Here is a 15,435-nt window from a genome sequence, read left to right as displayed (position 1 = left end):
AGTGATATATCTGATAGCCTTTGAACTAAATCAAAATACAGTTATACATTTACAGTTGAATACAAGAGGTTATATCTAGTGTTTCCCCAGTGGACATGATTGTCTGTTGTACTGAAAAAGTCAGATACAGGAATGGTTTTGATGCTAACTTTTAGGAATCTTTTGTATGAGAGATCTTCTTCCATAACAAAGTCTTGATATTGTTCAGAATGAGCGAGTGCTCGATTTCCATCTGCTCTGCTGAACCTTTCAGTGCAATGCAAGCATACAGCTGCTTCTCCAGCTCCTCACTCACATCAGATGGTGCTCCCCTCAGAATGTAGTCCTTGAGTGTGTCGCAGGCTTTGGCTAAGTTTGGCCTGGTGACCTCAGGTGTACAGCGGTGCTTGGTGAGGTCACAGGAAGTGAGGCAGTCGGCACCAAAAAGACAGTCCTCGTCCACATCGCAGCGCTGCTGCCTGATTATTTCTTCAAAGATTGCTTCAGGTACAATGTACCTTGCGTCCATCACTTTCAGGTCATGACGTTCGTTGTAGCCAAAACGCACTGCGCTCACGTCACACATAAGGAAGCTGCCAAAAGTGCCATGGAAAACGTCCTCAACTAGCTCCAGCAGTCCTATGGAGATCTTGGCCTTGTGTGGCCAGGAGGGGGTGAACCATTGATCCATGCTGCGGCGTAGACCAGCAGGGATCCACACCTCAATGATCCAGGGTAGATTAATCCCATATAGAGGGGAGTACGCCACTTTCTCCATCACATACAGGTCTCCACAGAAGCCCAGTAACTTGGGCGTGTGCTCTCTGTCTTGCAAGACTAATGCTAATAGGAACTCATTGAGCTGCAGCAGTGCCCATGTGGAGCGAGCCTCTGGCAGTGAGATATGGCCATCCTTATTGGCATCTGCAATGGACAATACTTGGGTTGCCAAGTCTGCGAGGTTGGCCTGATCCCCCACTTTAGCCTGTAAAAAAAGATTTTAAGACAAATCAAGGCTTTGAATTCAGACTCCTCAGTGTTTAATGAAGTCTTCCTGACCTTTAGGTGGTTTAGGATCATCTCTCTGAACTTTTCCACTGACGTTCCTTTAGTGGGTTTGTTGAAGGCGGCAGCCTCCTTCTTTGGCTCCATCTCACCTCCAATATCGTAATGAGGAGCATCCTCCATCTGGCACTTAATGACCCCCTCCAGGTCTCCCCAGCTTCCTGAGTAAACCTAAAATAAACATGGCAGGCCTGAGGTGCCGCTGCATTAATAACAAACCCACCGGAGAGGAACATGGTTTAAAAAGGACTCACCTGGCTGTGGGGGTTGACAGTGAAGCACTTTGCCAGGTAAAGTGTGTCTTTCTCACACAGACTGCTGCAGGCGGAGCCGTCAATGACACCTTTCCTGTATTTGTCACACTGAAAATATGTCCAAAAAAGAATTAAATATAGCCACAGTAATCATCAGAAAAACGTTTATACACATGCGAAATTAAATACTTACTATTGCATTTTTGCAGTCGTGCCCTCGACACAGCTCTGTGTAGGAAGAGTACTCCACATACACAATCCAGCTCCCCACAAACACCGCCAGCCAGGAAAAGAACAGGTACTTCATGTGTAGGTAGGAGAATCTGGTCTGCTGGCAACATAACATTCACTGTCAGTGTCAACATCAGCTTTAAAACAAGACTCTTATTATCTTATTTGTGGATTTTTTTAGTGCACTAAAAACCTGGAAAGATGCTTCTTGTTCAGATGACACATAATGGAGATTAATGAGGGTCATGTTTGTAGCTGCAGGCCTGTTCATCAGTCCCCTCTTATAGTATCATGAGCACAGTGACCTTTGCATTACCCTGAATATTCTTAGAGGCAGTTGATGACAAATAACACTAGGAAATAGCAACATTTAAAGGACATTTCTGTAAAAGAATTTAGCCTGATGGTCAGCTCACTCGTTCCAATCAGTGATGGAGCAGAAAATACTATTTTAATCTTTGATCACTTGGGGGCAGCAGAAACACTTGTTATAGCACTTATACAGCAAGTTATAACAAGGATACAGATTTGGTTTTACATTGAAGCTAATCTGATTAGGGTGACTGGCACTGGACTTGAGTCCTGTGTGTCTGAGATGAGAGACATGGACATCTCAATCAGTAATAAGCGTGAAATCATGCAGTAGAGTGTGCATGTAGTTGGCAAAGCTTTGGCACATTTAATAGCCAGATGTGGCTACAGCCTCACATGCATCTGTGTACCACATTTGAGCAGATGGTAATGGACAACAGTTCTGGACAGGAGCCTGGATAATTGTAGGGAGCATCCTAAACAAGTAATATGATGAACTTGGTGCACTTTTTCACCAGCATGTTGCTAAGGCCTTGCCATGGTTTGCCATATGGTGAGGGTTGTAACACCCTGAAAAGTGCAGAAGGAGACATCAGCCGAGTGATAATTCTGTGTAGGTTTGTCACCAGGAATGACCCCTTTCACAGCACAATGATTCAATTTGTGAGAGAGATGAGAGTCAATAAAGCAATTTCTAATTTGTGTTTGTAAAACGTATTTGTTATGGGAACAAGACTGTAAGTAGAATACAAATTAGGTCCAGACTGAGTTGTATCATGGAGTGCATCATTAGTTCAATTGCCTCTAAATAGGTGCTCAGTAATTAACAGTAAACGGTGCTGTGTGGAACATTTAGAGGCTCTTCTTTTGAGTTTCTTTCTAATTTCCCAGTGGATAAAATACATGGTGTACTCAGATCCATAATGGCACAGCTCCAACTGGAGAACATTAGGGAAAAATAACAGACTTTTTAGCAGTGCTACACCCCAGTCTGTTAATGACTCGTGCACTCAGAGCTTGACAGTGATGGACTCCCCCTGCATCCACCCTCTGCTCCTTTCACTTTATTTATTGGCATAAGTCTGTGCGTCTCTGACACTTCTCTCCCCCGTTTCCTTTCAGTAAGAGTCCACTTTCCCATCTAACAGTTTAATACATTTGTCTTATCTTTTTTTCAAATGGAACTTATCTATTTGCAGCTTTGAGCACACATTATGCAGAAATGTGCACTCAGGATGCATCTATATGTTACAGTGTAATCTAAATTACCCATTGGCAGTAGCCTGTAATCCCATGTTATTTTATTTTATCCTATATCATGTCTAATAAATAGTTTCGAGGACAATTACAACAGTGACATGTAATATTACCACAGGACAATATCCTTATAATATAAATCTGTGTTGTTTTTAAGCCTCATGCTGGCAGAGTGTCAAGGCACTGTCACATAATTATGTTATAATGTTACTATGGTACATGATAGCAATCTTTGTGCAGATTTTTCGAACAGATATGGAGCAGCATTCATTTAGAGTCGTGTTTCTGGCCAGCTGACAAATGTGAGTCCACTATTCACTCTCCTTTTAGCTGCGTGGATTTCCAACAACTCTCGAGAGAAATATCTGCCTCTCAGTGTTCCATTATGTTCACCAGCTGGTTGCTAACTCTGCCTTTCTGCTGTTTGGCATTTTCAAAGTAGGTTTTATGGGAGTGTCTTGTGCGTTATCTCAAATACTGATGGCACTGAGGCGCCTGAAGGTGAACATTAGTTGTAAAAAACTGAGCTGAAGGAAGTTATGTAGCTATAATTCCTTCAGCTATCTAGCAGCTGAGTTAATGAGAGAATATTTGATTTATCCTACTGCAAAATTTGTAGCAAAACAATGGACAAATAGTAAATAAAATATATGTATTCAAGAGCAAGAGTCACATGCAATAGCCTGTTAGCGTGAATGCAAGACACTAGGCAAGTTTACCTTAGAGCTTTGTTTCCTCCTACTTCTACCTACAGCTACCCTGTTCTAGCTGATGCTTAAAGGACTAGTATGAGTATGTAAGTGCCATCTAGTGGTGAAGATGCAGATTGCTGACTGTGTATCCTGAAAATCTCCTTTCCACACAGAATAAGGAGGCGCAACCATAACAGGTATGTGTATTTCTTCAGCTGCATCTCATGTTCATGGGAGCGGGGACTCGTCCTGATGGCAGCTGAAATGGCAGCCGCAGCGTTCCTTGAAAAATGAGTTTACTGTTATAGAATTATGTGTTTTAGGATGACTTAACCCCTTACCCTGTTTTGCATGCATAACCTTAAGCAGTTGTACTTTATGGCAAATCCAGCTGTGATTAAAAACTTAAAGACTTACAGCAGGTGAAACAAAACAGCTTGCAGAGTCAGGGGGACTCGAACCTCAGACTCCTAAGTGAAAGTCTTCAACCATCCCCAGCCTTTTTTTTTACTGTTTTACATCTGTATCAGTCCAAAGGTCAGAAGATGTCAAGCAGTACAATAATATCTTCTGTTAATATATGACTATATGTCTAGCAGTACATCCATATATTCAGTTTGCATAATCATTTGTCATATCTGGAGGATCTGACATTACTTTCCTGAAGATACATAGGGTGTGACCACTTTGAAGGACAGGTGGAGGGCTGTCTCACATGTCTACCTTCTCTTAGCTCCATTCCATCACTTTGCCCACATTTGGATAGTCTTTGTGTATTTTTCCCTCCATTACAATTGTCTACCATCATTATTTTCACCTGTGTCGTGGCTCCCAGTGTATTTAGCTGAAGTGTCACTTCATCTGTTTCACCTGCTGTTTCCTCTTACTTGTGTTCAGTGTTTCTTTGAGCATTCTTCTTCTATGTCTTGTTTCTGCTCCAGGCAGACTTGGGCACTGCCAAGATGGCATCATCCAACATCACACACGGTTCATCCATCTCTCTTTAACTTCCATAAAATAGCATTTTCATGATTCCTTTCATCCATAGTTTTAGCCCTTTTTATCTTACATTCGGGGGCTGGAGCCTATTCGTGCTGCCGAAGGGCAAGTAGCAGGGGGTACACCTTGGATAGGTCACCAGTCCATTAGGGGCCACACAGTGACTTTCACACTGAGACAGTGGAATCATTATAACTGGCCTCAACATCTTCAGCTGTGATCCATTCACACCAACGTTTAAATACTAGAAATATCCTCTACATTAACACATGACGTTGTCTAATCAGGATGTTGATATTACAGCCTACAGTGCACACACAGGCCTCACAGAAACGTAAGCTGATCCTCTCATCATCCTATCATTAGAATAAGATTTCTGTTGATTTACCCATTGATCAGTTTGCTTACAAACCTGACCACACCGCCCCCCAGCAAATTTAACAACAGTGACCACACAGATAAGTGATGCATCCCTCCCATCAATGTTTCCATAGATGAAATGCATCTACAGCAAAAGCATTATGGAAATAACACTCCACAGGGAAAAACAATGTATGGTTGCCCTTTTTCTAATCGATAGTTTGTGGCTTTCATTTCAGGTTTACCCCATGTGTTTCTATCCATGGGATTATGTATCGACCCTCTGTGAGCAGAAAGAGTTACACAAACATGGCTAATGAGGCGGTATTGATTGAGGCTGCTGTGACAGCTATTAATTAGAGACTGACTGGGAACTGTGGCTATAATGCTGAGCTGGGTGGAAAGAAACGGTCTGTCTTTATCCGAGTGAACTCCGTCCTCCGCACCCGCCCACAGCACTGTATTCAAAGCACATTAACCCTGAAGGTTCTGTGAAATTGCACACAGAACAATCGAGGACAGGCTGTGCTGTAACAAAGTGCCACCTGATTTAGAAAGTGAGGACAGAGGAGCTAATCATGAGCAGCACAGTGCTGTTCTGACACTTGGTTTTTGCAGTCTGTGCACCATTCATCCATTATGTATGATTATAAAGCTATCCCTCAGAGGCTGCCATGTAATGGGCTGCAGAGCTGAGAACACACGAGCACAGGGAAACAAAAGATGGTGATGGAGAAGGATGGAGCATATCGCCGACACTGTGCAGATAAAGACTGACCCACAACCACCTGAGAGAGCGCCACTATAGATCTCCTCCTTCAAACTCCGTGAAGGAAGAAGGATGCCACACTGTCTAAAAAGATCTGACTCATCCCAGACCAGAACGCAGGCACCCCCCCCCCCCCTTCTTCTGTCACACTGACTCTATACTGCAACGTCAACCCGTGACACTTCATCAGCAATTGTTCTGTCTGTCACACAGCTGGAAAATTCAAGCACAGTCAATGCATGTGCATGGTACTTCCTCTCATATCTGGAAAATCTTGGGTGAATGTTGCTGCTCTGTGTTCTCCAGCTGCAATACGGACTGAAAAGTGTCAAGTAGTAGTAGTATCAGTAAATGGAAAAAATGTTGCCTCCAAATCAGAGCATTTCTTCATGATCTATTTCAGAGAGTGATTTTGAAAACGCTGCAGATGTATCAAAGATCAAATACACAATGAGATAAAGTGGAGATTAGGACATAACTGCAACTGACAATAAATCTGTATACAACGTCTCGAATAGTACGGCTAAAAGTGTCCTCAGACTAGACATTTGATCGTCTTTGTTCTCTAGCTTCTGTGTGTGCACAAGAGCAACATTTCAGGCTTTAGAGGACTTTAAGAGTTTTTTTGTATTTCAGTGGAAATAGCTTCTCTCCAAGGATCACTCAATGACACTTCTTAAGTTGTCACTAGAAGGCTGTGCTGGCCTAGAAAACGGAGCAATGCTGGTGGCTGTCCCCTGAGACCAACTGTCTCTTCCTCCTTTCCCCGCTCTTGACAGTTTTTTTCGTCTCTAACATGCAGGAAGCAAGTGGCAACAAACAGCTGAGATAAGACCAAAATTAGTTGAGCAGAAGCCTCCTGTTAATATCGTTGAATTAAAAAAAAATCATCAGTTACAGTATGAGGGAGGCATTTTTATTCTCAAGCTGCCAGTTTAAAGTGACAAGCGTGTGCGTTCTGCTTTTGGGTTTCTGAAACCTCCACCTGTCCTTGAGGGGCTTCCCCAGCAGTTTAATTTTACTTATGAAGAACAGTGGCCTCTGTGGACTTCACCCAGTTTCACTTACATCAAACTGTTACATAATGTTCTTCAACAGCTTCCCAGATGAGCATGATCAGAGCACCACGGTGCTGAGGCAGCCCATAATGCACACACGTACACCAAATACAGATACACGGAGAGTAAATGCCTGATATAAAACTTTTGCAGCCACAGAAACAGGCTCTTTTCCAGCGTCTGGCTGTGCCAGCTAGGTGCATGATGGAAGTGGTTGCTACAGCAACCGACATCCAGAGGATGGTTGAATCTTTTCGACTCGTCGTGCATCAAGTGACTTCGTTGTGGAAGCCCCTAAACAGCATTCTGCAAATTTCCACAAATGTTCGAGCAAAAAATATGAAGGTCAAATGATGAAACAACAAAACAGTGATCAGTCGACCCGCCGTTTATAAAGGCTACCTGTAACATCAGCAGTGCGTGCAGTCAGCCGGAGCCGGGTCCGACTGGACTTTCCAGCAGAGTGAGGAGGGATTTCCCAGAAGCTTACCTGGATGTACAGAGGCTTTCTGAAGAAGCCCCATGGAAACAGACCCCTTGCCATGGCCAATGCAGAACATCTCACACCAGCTGCCGGAGGAATCAATGATCGGCTTCACATCAGGCGACGCCTATTTGGGCGGAAAATATCCAAATATAAAACATCACTGATTCTGTCCGCGGCTCTGTGGATGCGCGTTTGGACGCAGCGAGGCAGGCACACTGAGCTGCGCCGCCGAGTGCGGAGAAGTCGGACTCATATTGGGCCATGCTCACTTCTGGGGGGGTGCGCGTTGACCAATTAGAGAGAGAGGATGGCTACCAGTTTGATTTTTATTAATAATGTACTCATATAGTGAGCATTTTTCATTTTGAGAGCATAAAATGCCCAACGACATATTTTAAAATGTGACAACATGATAGGGTCTATTTTTAAAAAATAGGATATACCATATTTAAGTGTTGTGTTGTCATAGCTGAAGCTAAGAAAATGGGAATAGCGAAAGACCTCCTTCCTTCTAGAGTTAGATGGAAGTGTAAGAAAATTCCCCTGCTACTTGGAAATGATTACACACATTGCATCAGATCCTACAGGGTAAAAACTCAGGGGAAGAATAACAAACATGATCAAAACACCCTACAGTCAGATCGCAAACCTCCCTGGTAGATGAGGCAGATCTCTGAGCTGTTCCTGAGGCACAGGTCTCCCAGCTCAGAGGGAAGTGGAGGCTTTCAGGCTGAGCAGGTGTAACAGGTGTAGATCATTTTCTATAGTTTATATTTTCACTTGAATGATTTTGCAGTAATTCTTTCCAAAAATGTGTCTGTTGTTGATTTTGCAGTGAGATGAGAGTACTCTGGATATAGCTGCGTCTGCAGGGAGCACACCTACCAGCAAAAGGTAATGGGCTCTCAGTTATATAGCACATCACAGCAGGTGCAGCGCAGGCATGATCATCCATCAACACAGTGTGTGTGATTGTGTTGCATGAAAAAGTATCAGTGTGCAAGAGCATTGAAGAGCTGTTTGTCCCTCACATGTAATTGAAAAGAAATAAAGAATTCACGCATCACAAATGAAAAATTTCTTCATAGAGATGACTTTACAGCAGACAGCTGCCATCACTGCTTGGATGCATGCACAGTTGCATGCAGTTTCTTGTTACTGTCTGTGTCAGGGAGAGAATTATGCAAACAATTGCCACAAACATAACCTTTCAGATCCTCTTTGGAAAACATCTGCAGTTCTTCTATATGTAATGATCGCTAAATGAGATTGACCAGTCATTAATGGACAGGTGTTTGCTGTTAGAGTCTCACAGCCCACACCTGCTCATTACTGCCATCAACATCCAAACCCAATAAGCAGCCTACACAGGAAGCATCATCATCATCGCCCAGGTCAATCGTCTTTGATGTTTGACATCATTAACAGACATCAGACTGGTGTTATCCTGAGCATGGACGTTCAACTGCCTTGTTAAGATAGAGCACGCACACCCCCTCATGGTGAGAGGGATGTATTACACATTCACTGCCTGGCTGCTTCACTCAGCACAAGTGCTTTTATCCTGGCAAATATCCAATTTACACAAGAAAGTGTGTGTCTAATATCTTTGCAACAGCAACACTTTTCTGACTTTTACAAAGGACCTCAGTGGGTGGGTCTGTGTTGAACTCACAAACAGTAGCTCTAAATGTCTCCATACTTCCCTGTGTTGGTCTGACTGTCTGTGCCAGGTGTGTCTAATGACTGGCTAATGACTATGAGGCTACAGGGGGGAGGAGACAATCAGACACAGGCGAAGCACATTCGGGCGGGCAGGTAATCAGCAGAAGGAGGGAGCACATGAGGAAGGAAAAGACAAGACACCTGAAACCAGAGGGGGGTTAGTACTTTCAAAATAAAACAGGAAATAAACAAAGTACTAAATAAAATGCCCTGGCCCAGAGATGGAAACCTGACAAAAACAGTCCTGAATATATGCACTTCCTCTACTACTTATTTGGTGAATGTTTCCTTTCACCAAGGAGCAATTTGGAGTTCAATGTCTTGAAGTGACTGTATGATTCAATGAAATTGTGTATTTTTCACATTTGTTAGGGTTTTGCTGACACATTTTTGTTAAGAAGAACAGTCATTATAACACTGATTACACAGTCATATAAAATGTCATCACCATGACGACAGTGACGTTAATGAAATGTTGAATGAATCTTGACCAGTCAATCAAAATACATCCTAACATGCCACATTCAAAATGCCAGATGTGATTGTCCGCCTGTTCAAAGAACATTGTTGTTCATCGGTGTGGACGATCTTTTGTCATTGCAGTGTGGACGTCCTTATTCTTTCAATGGATTGAAGTCACCCTGTGATGAACTGGTGACCCGTCCAGGGCCCCTTGTGACCCTGCACTGCAGGACAATGCAGGTTCAGATGATGGATGGACTGTTACTGTTATATTTAGGTAAGACTATTGATTCATGAGGGGAAATTAAGTCAATACAGCAGCGAACATTTAGCAATGCAAGATGGTACACAGGGTAATGAAGCAAAACTAATATAGAATAACAAAAAGTCTATCTTTAAGGTGTAACGTTATTTAATATACAGTTGCTGACCATATAGAAATTGATGTGATGTGATATCATGTTATCATTTGGTAAATGACATGAGTACAGCCCCTCGTTCATCTGCACTGACCCCAGTTAAACCTGAACACTGCAGGACAGCCTCCCTCTGAGACACACATGTCTCTATCAATTCATTCAGACTCCAGTCAGATGTGTCTGATCCTCTCCGAATATTTTATACTGCACATATGGAAACATGGATACGGATCAGCCTCTCTGGAAATGCTAGTTCTAGTTTAAAATTACATAACAGATGGTGCCCATGGCTCTGAGTGTATTTTATGTAAATGTGATGACTAATGTTTTCACAAGGAGCCTGCGAAATGTTGCTGCGCCATTTATATCACATGCTTATCCCTCTGATGTAGATTTTAGAGACTATGACATCATTAAATCAATTTATTCATAAAGCACTTTCAAACCTGTGACCCAAAGTGCTTTCCAGACAGTGATGTATCGACAAAAGATGTGTTGTTGTATGCTGAGCTGAGATGTGGGGTCGTCACCTGGTGGCCTGGTGCCTCCTGCAGGCAGAGGAGAAGCATCAGCCAGATACTGCTCTCAGAACAGGGTCAAATGTGATCAGGGTCTGTATATGTGCTTTTATGGAGTTTGTGTCATGTGGACACACAAGGACAAAAAGCTTCACTGTTCAGAAGTCACATTTAACACAGTAGGTTTTTCTTAGGTCACTTGTCTAAACGAATTGCCCTGAAGGAAGAAAACCACCATACATTTTTATCTGTCTCATTTTTCTTGAACAAGTAAATATTAATGAGAAACACTAGATATCAAGTAGGAAATGCATTTAAAATAATGGGTTTGTCAAAGGTTATATTTCCTTTCTATTCAGCGAGCTGCTGTTTTATTCAGAGCATGTCAGATCCTGATTCTCCACAGATCTTAGCTGTACTTTATTACACCATTTTCATAAGATCTGGGTTCATGTTTTTCAAAATAAATAAATGGTTTGTTTCTGCATCTGGCCTGCCCAGAGAGGAGAGGAGGTGGCTGCAGAGGAAGAACAATAAAAAGAATCCCACAGAACGCCTGGGGAGGGACATGGAGTCATGCAGGGACATGTGGCACACTAATAATAGCACAGGATAAAAAAAAAACAACTCAACACATTGAACTGGAATATTGTATTGATAATGGAGCAGTCTGCGATTATTTTTAATCAGGACAATCAGCTACTGATTAGCTCTGCTTGACACCAGAAGCATGTGTATATCTGTGCAGAGCAGCACAGGGATCACAACAACACAGTCAATGTGCATCACAGATGAGTGTGGAATATAAAGGATGATAAAAATGATAAGTTAAATAAATATGCAAGCTGCATTTCTTCATGTTTCTATGTTTATTTAATTCTTTCTAAATCATTTTTCATCCTCTGTAGCTGAGGATGTAATGGTAAACAGGCTCAAATCCCACTTCTTAATGCTGTGTGTGCTGTTACTGCTAAATTTCTGACAAACAAAAAAAGTCATTTGTTCTTAACATATCTGCACCATGACAAAAATGTCACTCATTCCTTTAAATGTTCTGCAACCAGCCTGTCCACTTCCAATGTATACCTGTATGTAGTGTGTAAACTGTATGCTCATCTACACACACTTTCTAAGTCTGCTTGACCTGCTGTTTGATCAAAAATAAATCTTATGCTTTGTTGTTCTCTAACAGTTCACTTGAACAAGCGATGTGAACAAGAATCACTGCTTAGAGCATCTCTGGGGTACAGTGTTAGATCTACAGCATTGGTGCTTGTGGTTGTGTTTCAGTGAGTGTGTGTCAGCTGCTTGGTGGTGGTAGTGGCTCAGAGCGGACTGCCATCAAGTTACACAGGCAAACATTGGACTATGTACCCTGAAACTACTGACACTGACCATGTATATCTAAATGTATTTCAATAGTAGGGAGTAGTTAAACTATTACACCAAACATTATTTTGTGATGTGATTCAATATGTTTCATAAGCACTTGTCAAGTCCTGCCAGTGACAGGTAGTCAAGCAGGGCAGGCAAACCTACAGGCCGCTTATTATTTACTGTCATTATAGAAATGTGTCTTAGCATTAGCTTACATGCTCCTGATCATCACCTAAGTCCCTGCCTCTGTCCAGGGTGCTGATCTCATTAAAAATCTACGCATTCTCCTACCATCCTTTGTGGATCTGGTTTGAAATGATAAGCTGCATCTTTTATGATTTGATGCTGAAAGACTCACATCTTACTGTGTAGCAAGAACAAACCTTTCAAAGATGCTCAGGCTGTATTTGTGTGCATAATGTCTTGCCAGTTATCCAAACAGCAAAAACAAGCTGGTGAGAAAGGTGAAGCAGCAGCATCATAAGAACTTGATAAGTACTGGTTGACAACAGCAGTTTGATACGTCATGTGAGATGCAATTAGATTTTATCTAAGTGTTCTGTATGAGGTCTAAAGAATGCCTGCAGGCCATTTGGAAGAAGCGTGAGCTGATAAGGTCCTCTATGTGTATTGATGTTGTATTGAATGAGTACACAGATGCTGTGAATATGTTTTGTTATTGTGTGAGTTCCTTCTCAACATTTAAGTTGCTTCACATATTTTGCTCCTCCTCAGAACTTTGTTAACAGTGAATAATTGTGAAAACAATCCCTTTTTCCTAAGGGGCTTTGTGGAGCCAGTCTTATGACTGGCTAATTGTAATGGTGTGTACTGAGAGATCTGTCTGCAGATGACTTCTGGGCGTGTGCTGAGGTGGTTTCATGTGCTACTCCAGCAGAAAGAGACGTCTATGCTGCTCTAGGGATTGAACCGTGGAGCTTCAGAGGCAGTGTCATCCTGCCTTATGGTTGTGTTGCAGGTCATTTAACTTTTTAACCATCGACATGAGTAAGTGTCACAGTGAGCTGACGCAGAAGGAGCAGGAGTTGCTGAAAATTCGCCGAGACAGCGACACAAAGGCCGCCGAGCTTGTTAAAATGGAGAAGATGCTGCAGCAGACTAAGAGCCTGCTGGACAAGAAGACAGAGTCTAGTTCAGACAGCATGGGCTACCAGGAGAACATGGGTCTGTATCATAAACAGCAAATCAAACCTTGGTGTGTGTGTGGTGTTATAAATGTTCTGTCTTTGGATGCAGTGGAGGACCTGGAGGAAAAGGTGCGCTCCAGCAGGCGATACAGGAGGAACTCCCTCCATCACACACAGATGCTTGAGAGTCAGATGAAGACGGTGAAGGGTGAGCTGGTGGGCACGCTGGACCACCTCCAGGAGCTGAGGAACATCCTGCGCCGCTCGCAGCAGAAAGCCGAAGAGCGTAAAGCTGCCATGGAGAAGCTGGCAGCAGAACTCAGGTGAACAACCTGCTCCTTTTCAACCAGATTGTAGCATTTCCAGCTCCAACATCCTCCATCCTGCTGCACGAGGCTGTGCGTTGAGTACAAATAGCCTCCTTTTTTGTCTTTATTTTTAGTGTTATAGATTAAAGGCCATAGCACAATGAATTTGACAGTATCTTCTTTATATAATCCTTAAATAATTTAAATAATCCAAAGATGGGAAATCACAGAACAGTCCATTTTTAATGCACCCATCCCAGTCAATGAATAATCTGTAAGTAAATCCTGAAAATCTGTACTCTCATTCAGTTATGATTTATTACATTCTTCTTATATATGAAACTTTGCTTGTAGGAGTAAAAAAAACAAGTCATGTTGCAGTGTGATAGATCAGGAAGGACACAGCTGTATTTCCTTTAGCGATATAAAAGTATGCTGAGTGTGACTCTCTCTGGGATCAATAGCCTGTTGTCTGTTTCCTGTGGTGAGTCATCTGAATGCTTTATTTGTATCTTCCCTGCGGCTGCGATGTGATCACACCTCATTCAGTCCGGCTTGTTTCACACAGTGTCACATGCTGGGGAGCTATGTGAGGGTTTCTTCCACTGACTACTGACCTATAGACATTAAACTCTAACTGGGGCAAATCTGCTGGATCTTGATCAATGCTTCCTGCTTCCTTGTCCGTTCTTTTTGTCCTCTGTAAGAGATGATTGTTGCGCCTGTATATGGAGTGTATATTTGTGATCAATAGAAAGTGAAACAAGATAGTGGGACCACAATAAACACACAAACATGCATCAATACTCCCTGACAGATTCATTGTTTTGAGAGGAACCAGTGCAGAGGCAGATGCAGGAGCTCACAGCTAATGAGTCCACAGGGGGCACTGGAGCTTCTCAGAAAGCAGTGTAGCAAAGAAAACAATCAGCAGGCTCTTCCTTTATCAGACCACACACCGCTTGGATTCATTTGATTATATATAAGCAGGTACAGGTTAATTAGGACAATTATCTTTAAAATCTTACTGTCCTTTTGAAAATGATGATAACACACTACTGGCTGTGCAATTCTCACATCTACAACAGTTAAATCAAACTCTCTTCACTGTCATGGTGACTGGGCAGTAATGCTAAAATGTGTTTGATGTATGGCAAGTTTGCTTTTTTGGACCAAAAGAAAAAAAGATAAAAAAGTGAGTATGACCTACAAATTACAGCCTGTGTGCAGTTACTTCCTGTAGTCTCTGCTGGTTGCCTGGCAACCTCACATGGATGACAAGACACCAGAAAAGAGCAGCAGCAGTACCAGAATTAGTTTTCACAGATGCATGCTTGCGTCACAAGAAAACTACATATATGTTTGTGTGTACAAAGAGATTATATATTATATACCTTACATCTCCTATATTCTATAATAGTCTATAATAATGTTTGATATTGTTTTTTACCTTTATAGATTAAAGTATAGCATGCTTAGTGCCTGTACATCTCTATCTATCTATAATATATATATATATATAGTATATATTGGTCTTTGCACCAACCAAAGTTGGGTGTTTGCAGTTTTTGTGTAAAACTAAACTAACCTGGCTCTCAGGCTGAGCTGCTATTTATGAGATTAAGCCAGTTTAAGTAATGCTGCTATTCAACTGTTCTTGTCACACATTCCCACATAAAGAAGAAAACAGGTTAATCCGCCTGCCAACAGGTCTCTTTGTTCAGGTGTAATAAGGTGTTAATAAGGACACCTGTGCCTTTAGCTACAAAACCCGTGCAGGTTAGCGACATCTGTTGAGTGACATGCTTTTTACACTTTCTAACTGACATTTATTCTGTCATCTGTTTATATGTGTAATATAATAATCCACTGTAAAATTGGGCAAGCACTGGTGAAACAACCCAGACAGATTTACTGGTGTGGATTTGTTTGTGCGAGCTGGTATTAAGTTTACTGCATGTGCACAATGAAAACAAATTGTCTAGTACGGCCATGACAAACGTTTTTGTTATGAC

General features: G+C 42.1%; 2 protein-coding genes across 5 annotated transcripts; one reads left to right on the top strand and one right to left on the bottom strand.

Annotated features, from left to right (window-relative positions):
* Positions 1–149: 149 nt before the first annotated feature.
* dipk1ab (divergent protein kinase domain 1Ab) lies at positions 150–7,640 on the bottom strand. 4 transcript variants are annotated; one of them, XM_028404173.1, is made up of 5 exons: positions 7,467–7,640; positions 1,492–1,629; positions 1,299–1,406; positions 1,039–1,215; positions 150–964 (listed from the first exon to the last, which is right to left on the bottom strand). In XM_028404173.1, exons 1-5 carry the CDS (start codon positions 7,518–7,520, stop codon positions 152–154), a joined length of 1,290 nt encoding a protein of 429 aa, XP_028259974.1. In that variant the 5' UTR covers positions 7,521–7,640; the 3' UTR covers positions 150–151. The 4 variants fall into 4 exon arrangements, with proteins under 4 accessions (XP_028259974.1, XP_028259975.1, XP_028259977.1 ...); XM_028404174.1 differs by having other exon boundaries at positions 1,492–1,626; XM_028404176.1 differs by lacking the exon at positions 1,039–1,215 and having other exon boundaries at positions 1,492–1,626.
* Positions 7,641–12,818: 5,178 nt separating this feature from the next.
* LOC114434525 (coiled-coil domain-containing protein 18) lies at positions 12,819–14,363 on the top strand. The gene is made up of 2 exons (XM_028403836.1): positions 12,819–13,149; positions 13,222–14,363. The coding sequence occupies exons 1-2, from the start codon at positions 12,969–12,971 to the stop codon at positions 13,437–13,439; spliced, it is 399 nt and encodes a 132-aa protein (XP_028259637.1). The 5' UTR covers positions 12,819–12,968; the 3' UTR covers positions 13,440–14,363.
* Positions 14,364–15,435: the final 1,072 nt, after the last annotated feature.

This window comes from Parambassis ranga, chromosome 4 (genome assembly GCF_900634625.1).
Source record: "Parambassis ranga chromosome 4, fParRan2.1, whole genome shotgun sequence".
In the NCBI taxonomy this organism is placed as follows: Eukaryota; Metazoa; Chordata; class Actinopteri; family Ambassidae; genus Parambassis; species Parambassis ranga.
The sequence above is the reverse complement of the archived record's forward strand: the minus strand, read 5'-3'. Positions and strand labels throughout refer to the sequence as shown.

Bases quoted from the DNA above. Each gene is read 5' to 3' on its own strand.
- LOC114434525 (XM_028403836.1), top strand. From the start codon at position 12,969: ATGAGTAAGTGTCACAGTGAGCTGACGCAGAAGGAGCAGGAGTTGCTG. The intron at 13,150-13,221 runs GTCTGTATCATA...CTTTGGATGCAG, and splicing joins GGGCTACCAGGAGAACATGG to TGGAGGACCTGGAGGAAAAG.
- dipk1ab (XM_028404173.1), bottom strand. From the start codon at position 7,520: ATGGCAAGGGGTCTGTTTCCATGGGGCTTCTTCAGAAAGCCTCTGTAC. The intron at 1,630-7,466 runs GTAAGCTTCTGG...TTATGTTGCCAG, and splicing joins GAAAGCCTCTGTACATCCAG to CAGACCAGATTCTCCTACCT. The intron at 965-1,038 runs GTCAGGAAGACT...CTTTTTTTACAG, and splicing joins TGATCCTAAACCACCTAAAG to GCTAAAGTGGGGGATCAGGC.